Here is a 24,277-nt window from a genome sequence, read left to right on the forward strand (position 1 = left end):
CTTTAGTATGGAAGTGCGGTCAGACGGACGTTTTGCTGCAACGATAAACCTTGCTAGGTATAGATTTTTCGGCGAATCGTCGACCTCGGTCACGCGATTTTTTGGAGCGCATCCGTTATGCGATCCTCAAAATCCCGCTAAAAAACCGCCCATGTGACTGAGGCCTTAATAAAATGCTACGTTTCGACCAAAAGATTGGACTTCATCAAGCTTAAAAATGTTAGATACGACATTGTCCCATTTTTTATACACAACATGCAGAAGTCGGCTCCATTGAAACATTTGCTTGCTTGGTACAAAGATGTATACAAATTAAGATATGAAGCATGTAAGAAGGGAACAAGTTGTAGCTATAATCTGACTGTGGCTGCAAACAGGGCTATCAAAAATGTATCTGAAGATAAAATCCATTGTGATAAAAACCGAAGACAAGGGCGGAGCGGTCGTAATAATGGATGCCACATACTACTGTAATGAAATCTCTTAACTTAGTGATGAGGAGGTCCATGAGAAATTGAGTAGTAATCCTACGGCTTAGTATCAGACTTTGTTGAGAATCTTGCTCAACGATGCCCTAATTGAAGGAATTATTAATAACTTATCATCTTGATGTTCAACACCCCATGGTACCAGCGTTTTATACCCTACCCAAAATGCATTAAAAAATCCCCTCTGGAGACTGATCGTCTCAGGGTGTGATTCTCTTTAGTAACTCTGCATGATTTCATAGGGTTCTCAAAGAATTTTCAGAAGGAGCTCAGTCATACATTAAAGATACGGGGGATTTCCTTCATAAGATCCAAAATTTGAAGTCATCAGGACCGGCCATTTTAGAGTCCTTTGATGTAGTTGCGTTATACACTTTGATTACGCATGAGAAGGGATTGTTGGCTGTTAGACACTGTCTTGACAATACGGATCTGTCTTTGAAATGTTGGTGCTTTGTCTTTTCGCTGTTGGAGTACATCCTTGCGAATAACCATTTTGTTTTGTTAGGAGGTTACCCTGCAAAATTGTTGAATAATACTGCATTTAAGGTGCGGGGACTATCACAAGATAATGATAGATAAACAAAAAAAAAGGAAGTAAAAGTATAAAAACCTGATGAAGGGATTCCCTTTATTTCCACATATAGTCCTATGAGCCACTAAGACAAATATTTAAAAAAAACTGTCCATTGCAGACAAAATGCTGTGGAGACATTGTAAAATTTTCTGATATTATAATGTTAAAATTCTGACCCGTTTTATGGGTAATTGGGAGACTAGATGACTAGGCATCTACAGGATAATTGACTGACAAGATACACCTAGCTTTGTTTCTTGATGAGCAGTATATGGAAATGTTCGAGTCTCACTGACAACACATTGCTGTGGATTTTATCATAGATTTTCCCTGCTGTTCTGGTCGCTCTTTCATCTAGTTGTGAAACAGACAAAAAAAAAAAACTTTGGCAGAGCTTGGGTAGTGGAACATGAAGGATTGAAGCCAAATGAGGCTGCCGTCCCAGTGACACTACAGAGCCAACAGGCTATACTGGTACCAAGTGCATGGAAAGAGGAACCAAGAACTAGGATCTTGGCGTGACCCACGAAGAGAATGTTGGACACTATTGGAATGGTGAATAGTGAACTTTATTTGGTGCACATGATCACAGACACATGGTCCCGCAAGCATAAGCAAGGGTATTACATATCTTTAACAGCACACTAGGTCAATGTGCTGGAGATGGGGCATGAAGCCCAAAAGGGGCCATTGTAGTTTCATAGTACCCCTAAAACTTGTGGGCCATTTAACCTCACCCTGTTCCTCTTTTTCCTACACCTCCTACCACCTTTTGCACGTGTGTAAAATACACATTACCCAGCAAATACGTATGTAGATGCGCATTTTTTTTTTAAACGCAGATGTGAGTGACTTAATAGAAATCTATGGGCTCTTAGCACTGTGTTGCATATGACCGTGTGATTAAGCTCTTAGGCACTTTGAGGCATAGGATTGCTTTTATGCTGCAGTTCTTGCATAAGGACTATAGCATAGACCACCTGTGGCTCATGATAGACAAATAGGAAGCCCCAGCGGCAGTACCCCCACTGGTGGCGGGGAATGTCTAACGTAGGTGTGGCATATTTATTTAGCCCGTCAAAGCCTGAAGCAACAGCACAAGGTAGAACTCAGTCACAGGCAGCAATTATCCATGATGGCCCCCTTAACTTCTAGGTATCTAAGCCTGACAAGTGGCTATATCTTGCCCAGCATACTTTAGAGTTGCTTGCCTGCTGCCAGTGTGCTATCAGAAGTGTTTTTTTTAGCACAGCTGAGTGGTGGATCACTGACACATCCACTTGTCCACAATGTCGATCACCTGTTTATAAAAATGAACCAGGAGTGGATTTCACCTGATTTCTGCACCCCCATGGCAGATTCCACTGAGTAGTTAGCACGCGGACATGTTTTACTCATATAGGGGTGAGCATAGATTTATAGGGGCCACACTGTGCCCTCAAGTTGCTGGTGGTGCCACTTTTTTTTCTTCTGCTTCTATCAGGTTTTGTCATCCTCATTAATGCACAACCAGCTGTAGCTCTATAGCTTTTCCTTGGAGGCGGCCCGTGCTTGGGTGTTCTGTTCACCTGGTAGAATTTGTCCTTTCCAAAATTTATGAGATTGATTATAAAAAAGTATCCCCACCTGTCTTCCTTGGCATATATATATTTTTTTTTTTAGGAGACCCTATGAAGGCCTTTTGTTTTCAGTGTCACCCATGTGCTACTAGTTATCCCCACACCACTATACACTATACCACTTTTTGGAAGGACCACAGTGTTCCCCATATGAGTGGCTATATGTCCATGCAATTTGGGGGCCTTTGGCTGCATTTTGCACCCTCTGGAGGGCAAATTGGTGAACTAGATTTTTACCCCAATCCCGTTTCATGATGACTTTGGTAACGTTGAATATATTGATACACTAGGTCCTTCTAAAAAGTATATTCAAAGGGCTACACTGACCAAATTGACTGTCTTCATATGGTTAAACCTTGGCTAAAATGCATATGGGGTTAATGATCTAGTGGTGGTTGCTACATCTTTGCCTTGATGTGTTCTATCAGCATTTAATCATACAGCTGACATACTTGTCAGCTCTCGTCCTTGCTCCTGCTGGCCTCCAGTAAATGATGATGTGTTCTTATCTATGTCATTACAGCACCGTATCCTTCAGACAAAAGGATTTAAAACAGAGTTCTGGATCTTGCCCAGGAAATCATATCAGATATACTCAGAGCTAAGATATTCAGCCTAGCTAACTGATCATTGTAATACAGAGGACCTGACCAGCAACAGCCTTCCAACAGAAGTGAACTTTGAACATCTTGACTATCAACAGTCCATATCACGCTTGGAAAAGCTCATCGGCTGTAGAATCTAGAGTCACTCCATATATACCGACCGGCAACTGAATTCTCATCCAAGACATGTTACCTGCTACCTTCAAACTCTGTGCCGGTATATCTTACAGACATCTTCGCAACATGACAGGTGAGTTTATGTATTATGAAGGCATAATAGTAATGAAGGCACGTAGATATATACATAGATGTTTAACAAGCATAGAAAAATAAGGGTAGGAAAATACGAGTCCATCAAGTTCACATTGTTTTACAGTGTAAATCCAGAGAAAACTAAAAATGTTGGATGTACGAGTGGATGACTTCTAGTTGCATGTATTTATGTACCTGTACATCTTGATATAGATACTGCTACCCAAAAAGTCAACTGCACTTTGTGTATTTTAGATGGTGGTGTGTTAAGGAAACAAAAAGCACACAACTACAAAAGCATTCCTACTCGGATAGCTGTTGAAGAATGACTGAACTATTGAGCTTATGGGTAGCATATTAAGTGTTTTTGACCAACTATGGAATCATGACTGTATGCTAAATGTTATATCTTCCCAACTGGGAGCTTAATGGTGGTTTTTGTAGTTCATACACTCTGAAAGGTAGGAGTAGTGGTTCCGTGGGATAGGAGAAAACAATTTCATCGATTGATTATCCATTATAAAAATTGTACATCCAAGCCTTAGATACTCGGAGATATTGAAAAACATGTGTATACTGTAACAGTGGAATCTTTGAGATGGTCACCCGAAATTGGATCATCTTCCAGAAGGGTGTTCTTCTCAAAGAAGAGGCCAATATACCGCATGTACAAGGAGAATATAACACAATTGAAAATCTCACAAAAAATCTGGTCTTGATAAAGGATGTTGTCTTCTCAAAAGAGATTGGCTTTTGGATAGACTTTACTGTACATGTTCCAACACATGTATCCCAAATTAATTTAGGCCAATTGTCACATAGTTACACTGTCTCTCCGTAATGTAGTACCTTATTTAGAGGACTTTTACAGGGTAAAGCAGTGATAAAATCGGGGTCAGACTGTTGCCAAATGCTGAAGCATGACCGTTTCATTTGCCCTTTGCACAATTTGTACAGTAACAGGTCCCCTACCTACTATGTGACATTTATAATACTGGCGTCATCTTCTACTGCAGAGCGCCCTTGGGCTCCTGTACCCCTTATAGCTACATTTCTACCCAGGATGCTTTTTGATCAGTGTGCCCCTAAAACAGAACCCCAAGAGTTTAGCAGAAAACCATTTTATTTGACGGCAGCTCTGCATCAAGTCATTGGCACTAGGATCTATATCTTTTAGTTGACTTACCAATAACCCCCTTAGTCCTTATTGGTTCTATGTCTTGTGCCTATTATACAGTGTCACTTGGAAGGCAGTTAAAGGTCAACATGCTCTTGTATTTAACATCGCAGTGGTCATCTCAAGGGATCCCAGTTCAACACTGGTAAAAAAACATGTTATCCAGAGTTAACTGTAGCAAGATTAAAACATCCGTTCTACTCCGTTGTCTAGTTCTGACTACATGGAGCAGTATTATAGTAGATTATCCAGATTACAGTAATCAGTTATTGGAGTAGCCCCTCGTCTTCTTGGTAGCTTATCTATAGTACATTGCTCAGTAAGGGGTGATGGGTACAGAACAAGACTTGTTCAGCAATAAACAAATATTAAATCTATGCTCCAACCTCAGAAGTGACATTCAGAAGAAAAATAAACATTTAGCAATACCTATATTATTGCGCAAATTGGAAAGGTTACTGCTTAGAAGATACTAATATCTCCCGTCACTGGCGGTGCCCTTAATTAAGTGCTTAATCTGCATAGCAGCAATAATTTGAGTGCAAATATTATAAAATAAGGTCTCCAACTTCTGCATCCCATCAAGATTATCTTTCACAAACGAGAGAAGGTCTACACTACTAATTCTGGGGATTTAAAAAAAAACCCTAACATATTATGGCTGCATCCTAATCCAGCACCCATAGAAGCCTTAGGATACCTCCAGAATGCCTCAGATTTCATACAAATGAATAGATTTTCTGGCAGATTTTTTATGAAGTGGACGGAAGAAAAAAAAGTTGCAGCATACTCCATCGGATACAGTTTTGAGGTTACTTGCATTCCCTACTATGGATTCTGTGCATTAGGTTTATTATAAAATCAAGGCTACACAGAAGCTTTAGTGAGCAGGCCAAAAATTCTGTAATTTGTCGACGCACTGTGGTGACAGTGCTAGTTTAGGGTGCTATTTGGCTCGGAATGGCCTGCAATTATAGATTTTTAACACCCATTAGGCCCTAAAGGAAAATAGCTGCAAGGTTTCAATGGAGTCACTCGGATGCAACTTTCATTGCACACTGCGCTGGACAAGTCGCTTGCACTTTGCATTCTGCCATGGTTTGGATTTTTTGCAGCTGCTTTGCCAAAGTTGCATTACATTGCAAGTAGTAACGGGACTACATGCAATCACTTGCAACATTGCGATGTGATCTTGGCGTTGCGTCACCGTGTAGCCTTGATGTAAATGTTATCAGTGTGCTTTTCTTTGTACACTTGTGTTCTTTAGAAATACTTCTATGTACTTATATGTATTACAGAGGCTGTGTGTCATCCTTGTCTGCCCCTGGCTGCTGGGCTTCATTTTTTTTCTTAAGTTGCACCCTAAGGCTGGCCTTAAAATAAGCGCAATTGCAAATCTCTTGTGTTTTGAACAAGGCTTTTTTGGTTGTGTATTGGCCTATTATAGTACTTTTCCTGCCTGCATGGTATATTCGTGCAGGACAGGAACACCGACTAAAATGGCCAATTCGTCTGAGTTCCAGATGCGGTTTTTCCTGCGTCATTACATAATGTTTCACGCACCTCCTTACATATTACATGTACATTTGCACATCCCCCATTGACTTCTTTGGGGACCTTTGGTGTACAGATAAGGCATGTTCTCATGTTCTATCTTTTTTTCTGCGGGTGAAATAAGCGCCCCATAATCCTCGCACGCGAACCGACTCATTGAAGTCAACGGGTTTTATTTTCTGCATATTACGCACATAACTAGGTCACGTTAAGCCGCTAAGGCCTCCTTTATATGTGTATGCGCATTTGCAGGTGCTTCGGCGCAACTTTTTTTGCACACTGAATGAGACTTGTGCACATATTGGTGCATCTTACTGTACTTTCTCCGCCCGCAGGCCATGTTCATTTGAGCACAGCAAACATGACACTGATTGATTTGGCTAATTTAGTCTAATGCATAGTTTTTTTTCAGCAGAATTACATAGCATATTATGCTTTTTTATTTGTATTGCACGCACATTTGCACACCCACCATTGACTTCTATGGAAACATTTGGTGTGCAAATGCACAGAAGTGTAAAGCATGCTGTGGGATATTTTTTTTTTTGCGCAGCCTAAACTTGTGCGCACGATACAAAAATGTGAACGAACCCCTTAAAAGCTCATGGGTTCTATTCGAAGTGTATTTTGCATGCAGATTTTACACATGCAAATACAAGCATGTGAAGGAGCCCTAATACAAGCTCTCCTATTAGACTTCATAGTCTATCTTTGCTCCATTAACTTATCAGCCTTTAGTGATGCGACCCCTTGCAGCACACACTAACCTATTCATAAACTGCCTTGCTGATCTAAAAGTCACCCATATTGGAAGAACAGAGGCACAACTCAAATATCCCTATACTGTATCTATCCTACACAGCTTCAAGGTGTCCATAAACACCCCTTATTTGCACTGTAATCTTTCAGCTGTTAAGCAGTAGATGCTTCCTGACATTTGCAGCTCATTTAGCCACCAGTATTACAAGCAGCCTAAAGCTCTGACTGTCTAGTCTGGTGTCAAACACCAAATAACCCCCAACCCTCCTACACAGCTTCCTTATATAAAGGCTACTCAGCTGCAGCTTGTTAGTAAGGTGGCTGGAAAACCTGGGGCGGCTCTATCAGTAGTGACCATTCTCATGTCAGTATCTCATCACTCCGGTAGTTTCCAGATTTTACCCAAGCCGCACTAGACCTGTTCACTGCCAAACCAGATGATATGGAGATTTTAATTAAACTTTCTTCAGCAACCAGCCTTCTCCATATACTGGTAGTGTGAATTATAGTCAGGGTGTATTCACACGTAGCGTGGTAAATTATGCCCCAAAATCCGGAGGCTACTTGCGGATTTTGATGCGCAATTGAAAATGGCTTCAAACTTGCCTGCAACTCTGCATCACAATCTGCAGTCAGACCTGCGGCTGTGTCCTGTGGCGTAATTCCGTCCAGTGTGAAAGGTCTCTAACATGAAATGCTGCAGTTTTGCAATGCGGTTTTCTGGCCACGTGAAAACACCTACGGACACGTGAAAGAGCCCTGAGACTGCGACTCAGACTGGGAACAAAAGCCTAATTGCTGAAGTTCCATAGTTTAATTAGCTGCACTTGTGACAGCTGTGCGCTGAAACAGCAATGCAACCGCAGCATGCGAATATACCCTTAGCCCAAACCTCACCAATGCTACTAGTTTACTTATCTCTAACTATAGGGCTCCGCAGTGATGACGGCACTCTGTGATTATGCGGTCTGTTTCGGCTGCTAATGTTACCCTATGATATGTAATTTCACTTTATGAAGTTTTGTGCGACGAATCGTCCTGTATAGATGAGACTAGCAGTAATAATACAGGGGGAAGAGATACATCTGAAGCGAACAACATGACAAATACATTAGACCATGTTTGCCTGCGAGCTCATATCAAGTACGCAATAACGTGCATACGTTGTGCTGATGCCCATCTTTGCCCAGCAAAGAGTGAAATCTGCAGCAACCAACTGATATGTTGTGGTCCTAGGGACCGCTCTGCCGGTTAGTTCTGCTGCAGACACCGTGGATGAGATCTATGGAAAACACACAGCATTTACAGTCAGTGGGATCATACCTTTATGCTTACTTCACGGACATTTTTGTTTGCTCCATCTTATCTAGTTAGTAAAAAATGCCACGAATTTCATGCATTTTTACATGTTATTTTGCGCGTTTTTTTACCCTTTTTTAACCTGTAAAGATGTCAATGGGAAAAAATGCCATAGCACAAGAATGCAAAAGAATGTGACAAACCCAAAAAAACAAGCAAATTGCTAAAAAAAAAGGCACAAAACTTTTTGTAGTGCATTTTATAACTGCAGTACAGCTACAGTAACCTACAGTACAGCTATCACTGGGCAGGATATTGCATGAAACCATCCTCCGATTGCTCCAACTATATTGATCAGATATACAACATGTGATGGATGGATGAATGGACTGAATGATGTGATAAGACTGACAGAAGAAAAATGAGTTTTCAGTAATTTTTCAACTTTTTTCCAACTCTATATATAGGAGTTATATATAACCTATCCATACCATTGATCTCTCATTCATTATTTAGTGCTACCCTTCAAAATAATACCATCACACCAAATTAATGACTCCCGTCTTATGTTAGAGCTGACAATGATCAATAATATATACTTATTTTTCAGGTCTCAGGAGAACGGCTGCCGTAGCTCTCTCACATGAACTTGAAAAGTTGGCTTTGGTTGGGCCAGGACCTAGTCAATGGTTAAGTCAAGTCAGAAGAAGAAGCTCTCTACTAAGTAAGTCACAAATATTTTGGTATATTAAATGCCTCATGTGACTCAGCAGGCAGATTCAAGAGAGGTAGATGTGTCTTGTTCATAAATGTTTTCATTAGGTTCTAGGCTTGATGAGAAACCATACACTGAAGTTGAGATGTCTTACATAAAGCAAGGAGAAGAAGCCCTAAAGAAGTCAATGAGCATCCTAGGAGAACAAGATGGTTGGAAAGTGGAAATTATGGAGGTAGGATCACTTATATTCTCTATTAGCTCAAGATAACTATCTTTAGAAGTCGGAGGGAACGTAAAGTCAATTTTTAAATTCATACTTTTTAGCAAATGTTTATTGTACTGTAGATGGACAGGGGTCTTCATTAGGTCTTTTGTTTACGGTTTCCATCTGGTCAGAACCGTATTCATACAAGAAAATCGCTGCGATATCACAGCTGTGTTTTCTACAATATCACGATTTTGTGGTGCTCTTTCACCGGGAATTTTTGGGTGGCTTGAAATATAAGACCTACCCCCAAAATAAGCCCTAGCTACATTTAAAAACAAAAACAATACATAACCTAACAGGCGCTGTCCGCTCCACCGTACTTCTCCTCCGGCAGTTCCGGAGTACTTGTTTGTAGTCTTCAGCCAGTGCTTCCTGGTCAGGGGCTTCAAAAATCCCACCTCCAGGAATCGCTGGCTCAGCTTGGTTTTCAAGCACCACGCCTCAGCCAATAACTGCAGCACTTGATGAACTAATCACAGACATTCAATTTGAAGGCTGTCATTGGTTCATTGAACGCTGCAGTGATTGGCTGAGCCGCGGCGCTCGGTAACAAATCAGAGCCAGCGCTTCGTGGAGGTGGGATTTTTATACCCTCTGCCGGAGGAGAAGTGCATCTGAGAGGACAGCGCCTGTTAGGTAATGTATTTTTATTTTTTTTATGTAGCTAGGGATTATTTTAGGGACAAATAGTAGGACTTGCTACTGTAAAAGTTGCATTGCACCGCACGAAAACCGCAATTTCATGCAATGCAACACAAAGGAAGGCTTCATAAGGAAGCATGGGCTACAAAACATTGCAAATGCTGTATAGAGCATGCCACAATTTTTCCCCTTCCTTATGGGCTTCACATACATGCAATTTGTAGCACTGTCACATCACAAGAAAATCGCACGATTTTCGCACCTGTGTGAAAGTGGCCTAATTTAAACAAACTTGACACATGTCTGTTTGAGCAAAACACAGGGTGGTTTCATACATGCCCCTTTGATGCAGCTTTTGAAACCAAGACTAAGGGTAGATTCAAATAAAGAAAAGATACCTTCTCTCCCTTCATGATCCACTTCTGGCAGTGGCTTCAAAAACTGCATAAAAAAACTGCATCAGAGCAAATATAGGAAACCACCTTTCGCTTCTGAATATGAAGTACCTCTAGAATCAATGATAGCCAACCTCTGTGCTTTTATGTGAAATCAGAGGCACACATAGGAACAGGCTGGTGCTATTAAAGACCATTTGCGTGAGCACTAATTATTTTAGGGTTTATTCATACTCAAAAGCCAGGGTCAGCATCGGCATCTGGGAAGATGCCAGGGCCCACTGGGCTAGAGGGGAGAATCTGGATAAGTATGATCTATGTTTACCAATTTAGGATAGAACGGGGGGCTCACCGTGACCTATTAAAGAAAAGATTTGTCAATAACCAGGCTTTATGTGTCTTTATTTAATGGGTAAAACACCTATGAAACACACACTTCCAGTCTCCACTCTTTAATTGAAACACTTTTTTTTCCCAATCAACTCTTGGAGAAGTCATTAAAACAGATGTTCGCTTGCTTTTTCCCCCCGTATTGTGGATCTTTAGGCAGTGTGCTCAGTAAAAGACATGACCAATACATCTGCTTGTGTGTTATCAGATTAGTTACACAATATCTATTTGTAATTGTGTCTTAGATAAAAATCAAAATACAGAAATGTAAGTAATTCCAGAGAGTTCACTTAGGGTACTTTTTATACAGGCCGACTACTGGCTGGAATATCGCTCAAATTAGCAATTTTGATCAATAGTAGTCCTATGTAAAAGCAGAACCCGACTGCGTACTGAGCGTGAAATCACTCAGTAGTTGCTAGTCACTTTGTTTCTACTCACTGAAAGAAAACGACTAGTGAGCAACTTCTCTCTACGAGTAAACAGGCAGTCATTCATATCTGAACGACTGCCTGTTCACATTGGGTGGATGGAAGAGACCTCTGGCACAATCCGTCTCCATTCACTTAACGACTATCACTCCTGTGTGAAAACACAGGGGCATTAGTCATCCCTTATAAAAGCACCCTTAGATATAATCTAGATTTGATCGCTACTAAGGCAAAAATAAAATGTTAGAAGTCATTTCTCTAATGTAAAATATGATACTAATAATAATTCATTTTTTGAACTTGTAAAGGCCAATGGGGATAAAGTTCTCAGTAAAGTTCTTCCAGACATCGGAAAAGTCTTTAAGCTGGAAGCAGTAGTAGAGAAGCCGCTGAATAATCTATATGGAGAACTGGTAGACAATATGGAGAAGATGGGCGAGTGGAATCCAAGAGTCAAAGAAGTTAAGGTAGGAAATTGTTCTAATGTTTATTATTGTATTTAACAAAATGTCACAAGATAATGGAGGAAGGGTAAATGTTATTGCTGGACTTTTTCTTCAAAGGGGTGCTATACCGTCTGTTTTGTTTCTAGAAATAGCTTCACTCTTGTCCATTAGCAGTGCCTAGTAGAGATGAGCGACCATACTTGGTAAGGCGATATACTCGAGAGAGCATCGCCTTTTTCGAGTACCTGCTGGCTTGTCCCGCAGGGGGTTGCGGAGGGGATCGGGAGGGAGAGAGAGAGGGATCTCTCTCACTCTCCTCCCAGCTCCCCCTCGCTGCCCCGTACCGCCCCCGACCCCCACGGCCCCCCTGAATCTTCAGGGACGAGCCAGCAGGTACTCGAAAAAGGCGATGCTCTCTCGAGTATATCGCCTTACCCAGTATGCTCGCTCATCTCTAGCGCCTAGTATTGCAGATCATCCATAGTCAAATAAATATGTGTAATACCAGACCCAACCCATTGACTTCATTCATCCCATTTACGACACTCTCTAAAAAGTTGCCCTATTGGAGGATAAGCAAGCCAATAGTGAAAGGAGAAAAGTGGGCAGACGGTGTAACTCTCTAGAAAAATGATAAGCTCTTAGCAGCACATTGCACTGAGTATCTCATGAACTCCATATTAGCACACAATGTTGTGTCCTCCAATTTCTTTTCTTGGACCTGCTCCAACCATTCTTGCACTCTCTGCGAATTAGTTAACCATAGGATGTCCAACTGCTGGAAGCCCCAATGATCAGCTTTAAACTGTAAGTGAATCTGGCAGCAAGTGTTCAATTTCCCTGCAGTGCCACCACAGGAGAAAAAAAGCATTACACAACTTCAATCAAAATCAATGCTCTTGGTAGTTGCTCTCCACTTTAGCTATTAGGGTCTTGGACAGGAAACTTAGTAAGAAATTGTAGGACTAAGGGGTATGTGTGTGTTGTATTAAAGGAGCACTGCTCTGTATGCACAATTCTCTGGCTGTCACATTTGTATGGCTTAATATGTAAGGGTAGCTTTTTTGTGGGCAACTCTATGTGACTAGAACAATATATTGGCTAAGTACAATATGGTGGTTAAAATATTGGGCAAATCTGTGTTGATCTACTACTGCATTTGCTTGCTCAAGTAACTGCCTTTACTGAGTGGGCTTGCTCATCTCTATTCATGATTGATATCTCTAGCCTCCAACTATAAATCCAGACAATGCCAAATACTGTTGTATAGGCATTTTGTAACTGTTCTACAACTTCTTGCATATCCAGGATTCTTCATGTGCTGCCACCTAGTGGCTAGGATGAACAGTTTCAGAAAATAAACTGCTTCTGGGCGTAGAATCATAATATTTTCATTTTATGGTATCTGTTCCCCTTTAAGAAAGCAAAACATCCCAAGCAATATTATTTTTCTTGGCTAATGAAAATCCTTTAAAACTCTAAAGTCCTGGACATTGTATGCTTCAAATATGCTCTTATCATAATTACAATGCCTCCCCTACATATTCAGATTATTGTTGCTAGTTTTTGGTATGAAGTGGTCTCCTATCATGTACTTCCTTGGCTCATTATCACAACGGCCTTGGTGTGTGCTCCATGCTCTGTGAAAACACATTCCTGCCGTCTGCTGTCGGCTTATCCTTAACAGTTCCATGAGCGCAGGGCTTCTTGGCTGGAGTTTATTTGTAAAGTATATAAGTAGCCACATGAGAAAAAAATTAGGCGAGCGGTCAACTCTACGACGTCTTGTAACAGAACTGAGCATTTTAGATCATTTTAGCGATATATTATTTAGTTATTATAACTGTTTAGAAACTGTTTTTCTAAATTGTCTGTCTGTAGTCCAAGTTTTTAAAAGCATTTGGTCAAAAGGGTTATCCCTAGGAATCAATGTATCCCCCATTCACAAGATAGATATGCAGTATTGATGTGTGTATGCATTGTTTTAGGGGCCACACTGTATGTGTGTGTATATATATATATATATATATATATACCCTGTTTCCCTGAAAATAAGACATACCCTGAAAATAAGGCGTAGCTTTATTTTCCAGAAATTTTGAGGATGCAAAATGATTTTTCAGGCTTTTTGAGGATGCTTGAAATATAAGCCCTACTCCAAAATTAAGCCCTGCTAACAGTTAATTAAAAAAGTCAATTTAAATAGTGTCCAGGCAGCTATACATACATTTTGAGGATGCAAAATGATTTTTCAGGCTTTTTGAGGATGCTTGAAATATAAGCCCTACTCCAAAATTAAGCCCTGCTAACAGTTAATTAAAAAAGTCAATTTAAATAGTGTCCAGGCAGCTATACATGTAAAACAGTTAGACCTTTTTGAACAAAAATTAATATAAGACACTGTCTTATCTTTGGGGAAACACGGTATATATGTGTGTGTGTGTGTGTGTATATATATAATTTTAAAAAAATTCATATTTATATATATATATATATATATATATATATATATATATGAATTTAATATATATATATAGAGAGAGAGAGAGAGAGAGAGAGAGAGAAATTTTAAAAAATTATATGAATAGAAAAAAAAAATATATATATATGAATAAAATAAATTCTATACATATATTTGTTTGTTATCTATTTACTGTTGAAAGCTACCAACGTTTTGTATTGAAAGACACATGTCAAATTTCTGTGAAATTGCGATTCTCAGGCGCATGTTTCACGTGCGTCAGAGGATCGCAAGTGTTTCCCATTGATTTCAATGGGAAACATCGCATCACCCTTGCATGCATATTGCATGGCTTTCGAATGCCATGTGATGTCTTTTAAGGTCGCATTGAAAACCATGGACAGGCCTTTCAGCAGACCCAAAGATGGGTCATGCTATGAAAAAAATCGCTCATGTGAATAAGTCCATTCAAAAGAATGGAGTTCATATTTGTGTGAGTTTTCTGCATCTCGCAACACACAAAACTTGTGCGAGATTCTCTCCTATGTGAATAATCCCTTAGGGCTCACTCACGCGGGCCGTAGGTTGTCTGCATATTCCGTAGTGCTAACATTTATTTAGATAGGGCCGTTCAGACCTGCGTTTTCCATTCACGTAAAAAAAAAACACAGCATGACCTATTTAGGTGCGTAATACGCCAATTATAAGCTATGGGAGCTTAAATTGTGCAGTAAGTACGAAAGGTGTGAAAAAAACCACACACAACACATACCTGTGTGAGTGAGCCCTTACACTAGATGGATTTTTGGGGGACTGAGGAGGTTTCTGAAGACACAGTTAATAACAAAGTTGCATACAGAGTCCAGATTGCGCCTTTTACAATTCAAACATAATGCATGCTATAAAATTTGCATAAATGTTCCAACATTAGTAATAACCAATTTTCCTACAAACAAAAGGATTGTGTGTAGAATAAAAACAAATCATAGACTATCTTGTTCAATGTACCTCTCGGTGAAGTGTTGGTAATATTTACTCTTTATTTCCAAAAAACAGCGCCTCTCTTGTTTATTGGCTGTATCAGGTATTGCAATTTAGCCTCTGTCAAGTGACTGGCGCTAAAATACAATAACAGACTTGGCCCAATGACAACAGCGCCGCTATTTATGGAAATAAATCTCAGATTTCCCGATTAACGCTAGGTTGACCTACACGAGGATGCTCATTCAAGGGAGGAGGGACAGTTCAGTGTTGTGACATCAAATTTCTCTCTTTCCTTCAGATTCTGCAAAAGATTGGTAAGGACACATTAATAACACACGAGAAAGCGACAGAAGTCCCTGTTGTAGGACCTCGGGATTTCGTGAATGTGCGATGCAGCAAGAGGAGAGGGTCTACCTGTATTCTCGCTGGAATGTCAACAAGATTTAGCGGAATGCCAGAACAGGAGGGATATGTAAGGTATGGAAGATGGGAGCTAAGATTTATACTTCTGTAATTTTTTCCTATGGCTCTCGAGTCGTCAAAGACAATAACTAATGAAATGGAGCTGTTTATATGAATAATTTAGTTTTATAGTAGATACAGCTTAAAAATGGCTGATGTCAGAGATTTAGTGTAAAGCTCTTGGAGCCGATAAAATCTATCTTGACCCCTTAACTTTCACGTGTTATATAGTAGTTGCAAGAAGTTAACTAGCCCGTTGAAGTTACCTGGATTTCTGCACTGATTATTAAGAAATTTGTGGTGTGATTGTTATCATAAATATAGACAAACACAATCTAACAACAAACAACAGTTGTATGGCTTGTGTCTTTTAGTTCCTCAATATTTCTGGGGTGCCTTTCATGCACAACCCACTTCAGGTCGTGCCACAGAATTTCCTTACGGCTAAGGTCAGGATTCTGAATTGGCCATTTCAAAACAGGTTTTTTTTTTAACTATTCTTTAGTTGATTTACGTGTCTGCTTTGAGGCATTGTCTTGCATCACCCAAAGTCTCTTCAGCTTAAGGTCATGAACGGCTGCCCTTACATTGTCCTACAAATGTTTTGAAACATCTTAGAATTCATTGTTTCCTCAAAGATCACAAGACTTGCAGATCCTAAGGCAGCAAAGCAACCCTAAACCATGACGCTCCCTTCACAAGGCTTCACAGTTGGGTTGAGTTTTAGTGTGCAGGGTCGTTTTTCCCTACAAGCATAGCATTGTGAATTTGTGCTAAAAGTATCATTTGTCCATAGAATATTCAAATATTCTCTCATAAGCATTGTGGAACATCCTGAGGCATCAGGCACACTTGAGATGGCCTCAATGTTTTATTTTAGCCTCAGCAGCTGCTTCATGCTGTCCTTCTGTGAACATCATTATTCTTCAGCTGTGTCTGGCAGCGCTCCCATTCCCCAGCAATACTGGAAATGCTGTCCACCTCCATGCCGACCTTGTGTCCACCGATGCCGTCCCCCGCTGACAGCTGTCTGCCTGCGCTCCCATTTCCCGTGTTGCCGGAGATGATGTCAGCCTACATGGCAACCTGTGTCCGGCCATTCTGGTGTCAGCGGCAAAGCCGGGCGTTTGCGGTCTGGAGTGTGTTCTCCCAGCTGTCCACCTCCTTCTCAGGTAGACAGGCTTGCACCTCCAATGCTGCGGGCCACCAGGTCTTACACAGGCAGTCCTCATCCGCTGCAGGTGCCACAACAGGCACTGCACATGCTTGTAGGATGCTGGAGGTTGTAAGCAGCCGTAGCTGCTGCAACAGGTGATGCCCACACTGGGAGGATGATGGAGACTGGGAGACACCCTAGAACCAGGAGGATGATGGAGGCTGTACCCCACCGCGGACGGCGCTCTGAGGATGGAGGCAGTCCAGCACCCAAAAGGTATGTATGCGGCAGTCAAACACCTAATTTACCGAGCACATGGGTGTTCCCTGCAACTGAAGCTGGCCAACCCATGTCTCCACCCATTCTTCCGGTGGAGAGATGGTACACTAATATCCACTGATAGCACCTGCAAGGTGAGTACTGTTTTTTTTTCTCTCAGGCAGTGTAGCTAGGGAGTTTAGCGCTGCCAAAAAAAAACAGTACCAAGTTGCACCGCGTTTTCAGCAGCGCTGAAAATGCCACCCATTTATTTCATTGGGTGATGCAGGGCCGAAACCCCTTGTGTGAACAGCGCCATTGAAATGGGAGCGTTATACAGCATTTAGCGCTGAGCTGAAAGAGCAGCTCTAAACGCTGTACTAAAATGTGATTTGGTGTGATTTTTGGAATGTCTAGAATGAATTAATTGGATTTACATTGTTTCCTATGGAGATAATTGCCTCTAGTTTCATTAGTTTCAAGTTTAGCCGATTGCTTTCGGACGGATTACCAACTAAACTAGAGGTTTGACTGTATACTCAGGGCTTTAGCAATGCTTTTTTAACCTTTTCTAGCTATAACAAGTCTTCTGAAAGTTGATTGTATCGAAGCATAGTTTACATCAACCCATCTTTCTTGAAAAGAACATATTGGTCAGTAACCAGGCTTTCTGTGCCTCTATTTAATGGGCAAAGCACTTGTGAAACTCGCACTTCCAATTTCTCTAATTGAAAAAACCTTTTGTCAATTAGCTCTTAGAGTAGTTACTAACACAGAGACTCAATTTTTCTTCCTGCACTGTGTATATCAATGTGCTCAATAAACGACATGGATGATGCATTTGTCTGTTAGCAGTTAGATTGTATTTGCTATTTAAGTCCCATTAGTAATCAATGTAGAAGTACAGGTAATTCCAAATTAGTCGCTTACTTTTCCCTGCAACTGCATATTACCATAGTATTCTCTTACCTGTCAGAGCGACCTTTGGACTTTTTTAGGTACCAGGGCACAGGTCAAAGTGCAAGCTTTGCACCTTCTATAGTTACGTTCCTGATAAATGTCATGGAATGAGGCATCAGTAATGGTTCTTGTAACAGTTTTACTTTTTTCCTCTGATGTTCAATGCCTTCAAGTAATATTAAATTACTAGATCTCATCAGTTACATAATGTGTCATAAATTCTGGCATGATATCTGTAATAGCAGTAACATAAATTACAAGTATTCATCTTCTTCTTTCCAGGGCAGAAAATGGCCCAACATGTATGGTTCTTCACCCAGTGCTTGAAGATCCTTCAAAAACCAAACTAACCTGGCTTCTTAGCATAGATCTAAAGGTATGTAGAAATTATAAAGCATGTCATAAAGTATATTTATAACAACCTATTTATATTGTGGGTTTGTCATCAAGAGCCTTGGCTTTTAGTCAAGGATCATTCATTTCTGGTGGGACAGGATATTATCTGCCTCACAAATTAGATGGGTAACAGATACTCTGTACTAGAGTCTCCCAAAGTAGTATTATTTGTATCAATATCTTATTAATATATTTCAGCCTATAGTAATCCCCAATTACTTAGACAGCATCTCAAAAAACATATATATATGTATAAAGAGTGGCATACACTGCCTACATAATACCGCAATACCGCAATGCAGGGGCGTAAGTAAAGGCTCAGGGGCCCTGATGCAAAAGGTGAGCTGGGCCCCCCCCCCGCTCTATCTGTACCTGTACCCATACCTAAACCATGCTGCACAGAGACATAACTTGAAGCTTCAGGGCCCCAATGCAAACCTGTAACAGGGCCCCCAACTATAATGCTTTATTCATAGTACTGGGCTCCCTATATGGAGAAGAGAGGCCTTATGGGCCCCCTAAGGCTCCTGGGCCCGGGTGCAACCGCATCCCCTGCACCCTCTATAGTTACGCCCCTGCCGCAATGGTATACAACAGTGCAGCTCACTCAGTGTGCTAGCATAACATTACTTGGCAAATTTTCCAGGTGTATGTTCAGCCATACTCCAACCCCCTGATATAATTTCAGGAACTGCTTTATTTATATCTATAATTGCGAGAATCATCAAAAAGTGCAAACATAATAGTACTATGTGTGTGTTACTATAGGGACATTCCATGTCAACTGACCTAATGGTCCTTGCTCGACCACCTTCAAATTTGCTGATATTTTTACAGAATATTCACACGCTTACTCTATGAAGTTCTGCAAAGTTTCAGTTTGGTTTATAGCTTGGCTGAGGCTCTAGAGCAATTTGCATGAAAGCCTCTTTTCCCTCATAGGTCGTTTAAAAAAAATATCCAAGTTTGTGTTACCACTGTTCGTGATCTAAGCAAGCTAACTTATTGAAACGCGGTCACATTTTTGTAAAATATGAACTCTTTTTGAGCAACATTTCCATAGATACCTCCCTCATCTCTTAGGACTCTATATGAGGACATTGGGCCACTCAGTTTACCACCCCCATATGATCTTCTATGCCTTCTCTAACAGTGGTAGAGTTCTTTGCTTTTAAGCCATGACCCATGGTGTCCCTTTTCCAGTCCATTTAGTACTAGGTTTTTTAAATATTATTTGTGACTTTCCTATAATAACCCATATTTTTCATCCTTTCTCCAGGGCTGGCTGCCAAAAACTATCATCAACCAAATGTTGTCCCAAACACAAGTGGATTTTGCTGAATATCTCCGCAACAGAGTCACCATGTCTAGCCCCAGCCTCTCCCTCTGCTAGCCGTTTAGCCTCCTGTCCACATTCCTCCTGCTAATCTTACAAACTTAGGGCCAATAAATTAGGTATTGTCAAGTACCACATGTCATTTTGAGTATAATGATTGATGTATAGATGGGTCATGTAGCCCTTTTCATCCACCATATTCTCAGAGGAATTCTTCTGATATATTTAATTAAAAAAAACAAACAGCCCTGAACATTTGGAAGATCACATGGATCCTTGTTGGCCAGAGAATTCTCTAACTTAGAATTTCAGCCATTGCGATTCTTCAATGGAGTCTTTTTAAGAGCAAAGGATGCTCACTATTTACCCTTAACCCTTTCCAATCCACTGTCTGATGTCTTAAGACATTATGATTTAAGGCTGTACAGCTCTAATGTTGGAAGACATCCGTCGGGGTTCTCTTACTGTATATTGCCAGCCTCTCTGCTGTCGGAGGCTATCCAATTTGTCACCTCATGCAGTACTGGCTTTAGCCAGCATATAGCGCCGTTGTGTAACGTCAGAAAAGGAGTAAGCCCCCTAGGAAAATCTGAACACAAATGGGATTGGAAAGGGTTAATTGTTGGGCTGCAACTTGACTTGCAACAGCAGCCCAGAAGCTGCCAGTGCTCATGTAATAGAACCCTACGTGTGCGTTCATACATGGCGAAATTTGTTGTGGATCCACAGCATAATTTACACTGTGGATTTTGGTGCAGATCGACTCTAAAGGGGATTTAGATTTTGACACGAATCCACAGCAGATTTCACCCTTTCAATTGAAGGGGTGAAGTCTGCTGTGGACCCGCATCAAAAGTAGCCCCAATAATGTAGATTTTTGTGCAGATTTCGGTACAAATTTTTTACTGTGGAAAATCGGCACCAATCCTATGTATGAATGTACCCTAAAGATTCAGACCAACACTGAAAGGTTTGCTGTTGTTTACTGAGCATTGTCCCCTTCACTCTGATTTCTGGTGGACTCCCAACTATGGATTCCCATCAGTGTTATCTTTTAGGATATTCTTGTGATATTTGAGAATATAGCTAAGTTTAGAATGTCTTTCTAAAAGGGGCATTCCCAAGATTATCGTAAATCACCTATCCACAGAATAAGGTCTCACTAGTTCTTAGAAGGGAGGTCTCATGTCCCCCTCGTCTCCTCACTGCAGGCTCATTATACCCCCAGCAGTCAGGAGGAGCTTGAATGGAGTGGTGGTCCAATTGGCATATGCCGTACTGCTGCTTTAATTTTCAATGGAACTGCTGGAAATAGCCGAGCACTTGTAATTGGCTATTTCCATCAGACCCCTTGAAATGAATGGAGCGGAACCGCATATTCTCAACCGCCAATCTATTCAATCTCCACATCACTGCGAGGATTGGAGTGAGAGAAATAGGGAACAGGAGAGCTTCGTTCTCAGTATTAGCAGGGGTCTCAGCAGTGAAACCCTCACCGATCAGATTTATCACATATCCTGGATAGGTAATAAAAGTCAATTTTGGGAATACAGCTTTAAAGACTTTCTGTCCCCAGAAAACTATTAAGGGGGCCATTTTGTGAGCTGAATTATTATAAAACCTAATATCTTCAAGGTAGCCAGTGACATCGTCAGATACTCCTAACCATACACACACAGCATGATAAGTCAAATATAAGATTTCTGACATCCCCATATAAATGTATTCTCTGCTCGTCAGAGATTAAATGATATTTTAATAGGTGGTGAAATATAAGACGCCTCTAGTACCCATTATCTCCATAAAACCAAGGTTTAAATCCCTGTTTGTTTCCTTATGTCCGGCATAGTAATTAGATTGTGGGTAGAGCCCAGTGACATCATTAGAATGCACTTATAAATACAGAACCTAATGTGTATAGCCAACTGAAAAGTTAAAGGATTGTCCAGGAAAAGGAAAAACATGGCTGCCTTGTCCCATAAACAGCATCGTACCTATCCTGTCAGTAGCTTCTCCACTTTTTTTTTAACTTGATCGGGTTGAGCTGCAATACCACAAATAACCTGTGGACAGAAGTGTCACTGTTTGTAATTAAAAGCACCCATGTTTTTGTAATTCTAAACAATCTCTAAACTGACGGGCTAATTAATATTCATGAAATACTGGTTCTTCTTTCTTAGGCCTAGTTTTCACACGTGATATAGCAACTACAAAATGGCTGCCTTTTTAAGGATGTAGTAAAAAGACCCCCTTTTATTTTAGGATAGGTATTTTATAGTTATTCTGTGAATGGCGTTGCTTGCTCTTTCCATTTTGACAACATTCCTTGAAGATATAGAGATGAGAAATGTCTTACTTTCGATTTAGCTATGAAAATAATTAGATTCTCGCATTTCATACAGAATGGTCACTAAATTCATTGGGGTGGAATTGGCAATGTATATATAGTGAGTAGAGATGAGCGAGCGTACTCGCTAAGGCAAACTACTCAAGCGAGTAGTGCCTTATGCTAGTACCTGCCCGCTCGTCTCAAAAGATTCAGGTGCTGGCGGGGGAGAGCGGTGAGTTGCGGGAGTGAGCGGGGGGGGGGGGGGAGGGAATAGAGTGAGAGAGAGATCTCCCCCCCGTTCCTCCCCGCTGGCACACGAATCTTTTGAGACGAGCGGGCAGGTACTAGCATAAGGCACTACTCGCTTGAGTAGTTTGCCTTAGCGAGTGGTAGACATTTTGATTTGTCACTACTGTTTATTACTGCTTTAATTATGAATGATGGAACATATGAATGTAAATGTTGTCCCACTACAATGTATTTTTGAAAAAAGTGAAGTTTTCTAAGTGACATTTGTAAAAGGGCAGTACAATTTATTAATATGGATTCTATGGTAAGTTTATAGCTGCTGACTCTACTTACTTAAATAGTATTTATCTAGCCCTCCCTCCAAAAAAGAGGACCTACATTTAATACAGATTTACACCATTGCATACCCATATTGAGAGTAAAACAGGCTCACTTGTTTGGTTCTTACCCCTTCTCATTCTGTAGCAGTGAGGGGTAGCATGACCCTTTGTTAGCTAATACTTCTATTGCCATAGAGGTGTGCCTTTTTTTTCCAACCAATGGGTATTAGGATGTGACTGACTGGAGTTGGTCCCACCCCCTAGGAACTTTTTTTAAATAACATTTATATTCAGTCATTTTTTTAGTTATCTGTTTCTGGGAATGCTGGGTAACTACCAGTGTAATCATCACCCAATTTTCCTAGACCACTAAATCTGCCATGTCATGAAGCAACAGAGAAAGGCTAAATTTAAATATATAACAGCGATGCATGTCTAGAGAGAGAAGTCCTATCAGCCACATGAGGTTCCAAATACAGAGATTTGTTCCAGTAAATGTAACAGATAATTTAAAGGGGTTGTCCCGCGAAAGCAAGTGGGGGTATACACTTCTGTATGGCCATATTAATGCACTTTGTAATGTACATTGTGCATTAATTATGAGCCATACAGAAGTTATTCACTTACCTGCTCCGTTGCTAGCGTCCCCGTCTCCATGGTGCCGTCTAATTTCAGCGGCTAATCGCCCGATTAGACGCGCTTGCGCAGTCCGGTCTTCTCCCTTCCGAACGGGGCCGCTCGTGCCGGAGAGCTGCTCCTTGTAGCTCCGCCCCGTCACGTGTGCCGATTCCAGCTAATCAGGAGGCTGGAATCGGCAATGGAACGCACAGAGCCCACGGTGCACCATGGGAGAAGACCTGCGGTCCACCGTGGGTGAAGATCCCGGCGGCCATCTTAGCAAGGTAAGTAAGAAGTCGCGGGAGCGCGGGGATTCGGGTAAGTACTAAACGTTGTTTTTTTTTAACACATGCATCGGGTTTGTCTCGCGCCGAATGGGGGGGCTATTGAAAAAAAAACAAAACGTTGGTGGTTTATATGATCTTGCACTTTGATCATATAGTATACACAGTGACATTCTTTTAAGCCAATACCCAATAGTTCAGACATAAATAAAAGGGGGACAATGCCATAGTATCATATGTAACTGAGTGTGTTTATATTGTATCTTCCTATAGTTTTTACTTGGGTTTCTATCAGTGGCATACAAAGGCCACTTATTAAGGTGCCGGATTTTAACCCCCAGGACACAAGCGTCTTGGTGTATATTTTTGCCTCCGCTCTCTTTCCATGACCCATAAGACATTTCTCAGTCCATTGATATCAAGTAATTCAGTTCCTCTGGAGAGAAGAGTTCTGCTATATTTCTAGACCCCCAGTAGAAAAAGGAATGGGATCAAACAACTCTTGGGCCCCTCTCTCAATGGGCCCCTTAACAACCATATGATCCGCCTTTATTAAACATACATTTAGTACAGTTAAGCGATTATACTCCTCTGTAGTAGCCTAATTACGGCTCTTTACAAATGGAGCCATATAATGGCCATCACAATTTGTCTTCCCTCTCTATGGCTTTATTGGTGTAAAATCAAGCTTCTAATAGTCCCCACGTGACCGGTTTCTACATAGCTGTATGTAATCTTATGAATATTTAGGCCATTCTACAAAATTGCCTGCCCTGAAAGATGTAAGTTACTACAGCATAAGGTGAAATTGTGCAAGGCATCATCTACGGGGACAATTTTCGAT

General features: G+C 40.9%; 1 protein-coding gene across 1 annotated transcript; it reads left to right on the forward strand.

The window, feature by feature from the left end:
* Positions 1-3,532: 3,532 nt before the first annotated feature.
* STAR (steroidogenic acute regulatory protein) lies at positions 3,533-19,800 on the forward strand. Its single transcript, XM_066589450.1, has 7 exons — positions 3,533-3,539; positions 8,941-9,054; positions 9,153-9,280; positions 11,483-11,641; positions 15,364-15,542; positions 18,184-18,277; positions 19,577-19,800. The coding sequence occupies exons 1-7, from the start codon at positions 3,533-3,535 to the stop codon at positions 19,688-19,690; spliced, it is 795 nt and encodes a 264-aa protein (XP_066445547.1). The 3' UTR covers positions 19,691-19,800.
* Positions 19,801-24,277: the final 4,477 nt, after the last annotated feature.

Source organism: Eleutherodactylus coqui, chromosome 2 (genome assembly GCF_035609145.1).
Source record: "Eleutherodactylus coqui strain aEleCoq1 chromosome 2, aEleCoq1.hap1, whole genome shotgun sequence".
In the NCBI taxonomy this organism is placed as follows: domain Eukaryota; kingdom Metazoa; phylum Chordata; class Amphibia; order Anura; family Eleutherodactylidae; genus Eleutherodactylus; species Eleutherodactylus coqui.

Excerpts from the sequence above, each read along its gene's own strand:
- STAR (XM_066589450.1), top strand. Across the intron at positions 15,543-18,183 it reads GAACAGGAGGGATATGTAAG|GGCAGAAAATGGCCCAACAT; the intron begins GTATGGAAGATG and ends TCTTCTTTCCAG. Across the intron at positions 18,278-19,576 it reads TTCTTAGCATAGATCTAAAG|GGCTGGCTGCCAAAAACTAT; the intron begins GTATGTAGAAAT and ends TCCTTTCTCCAG.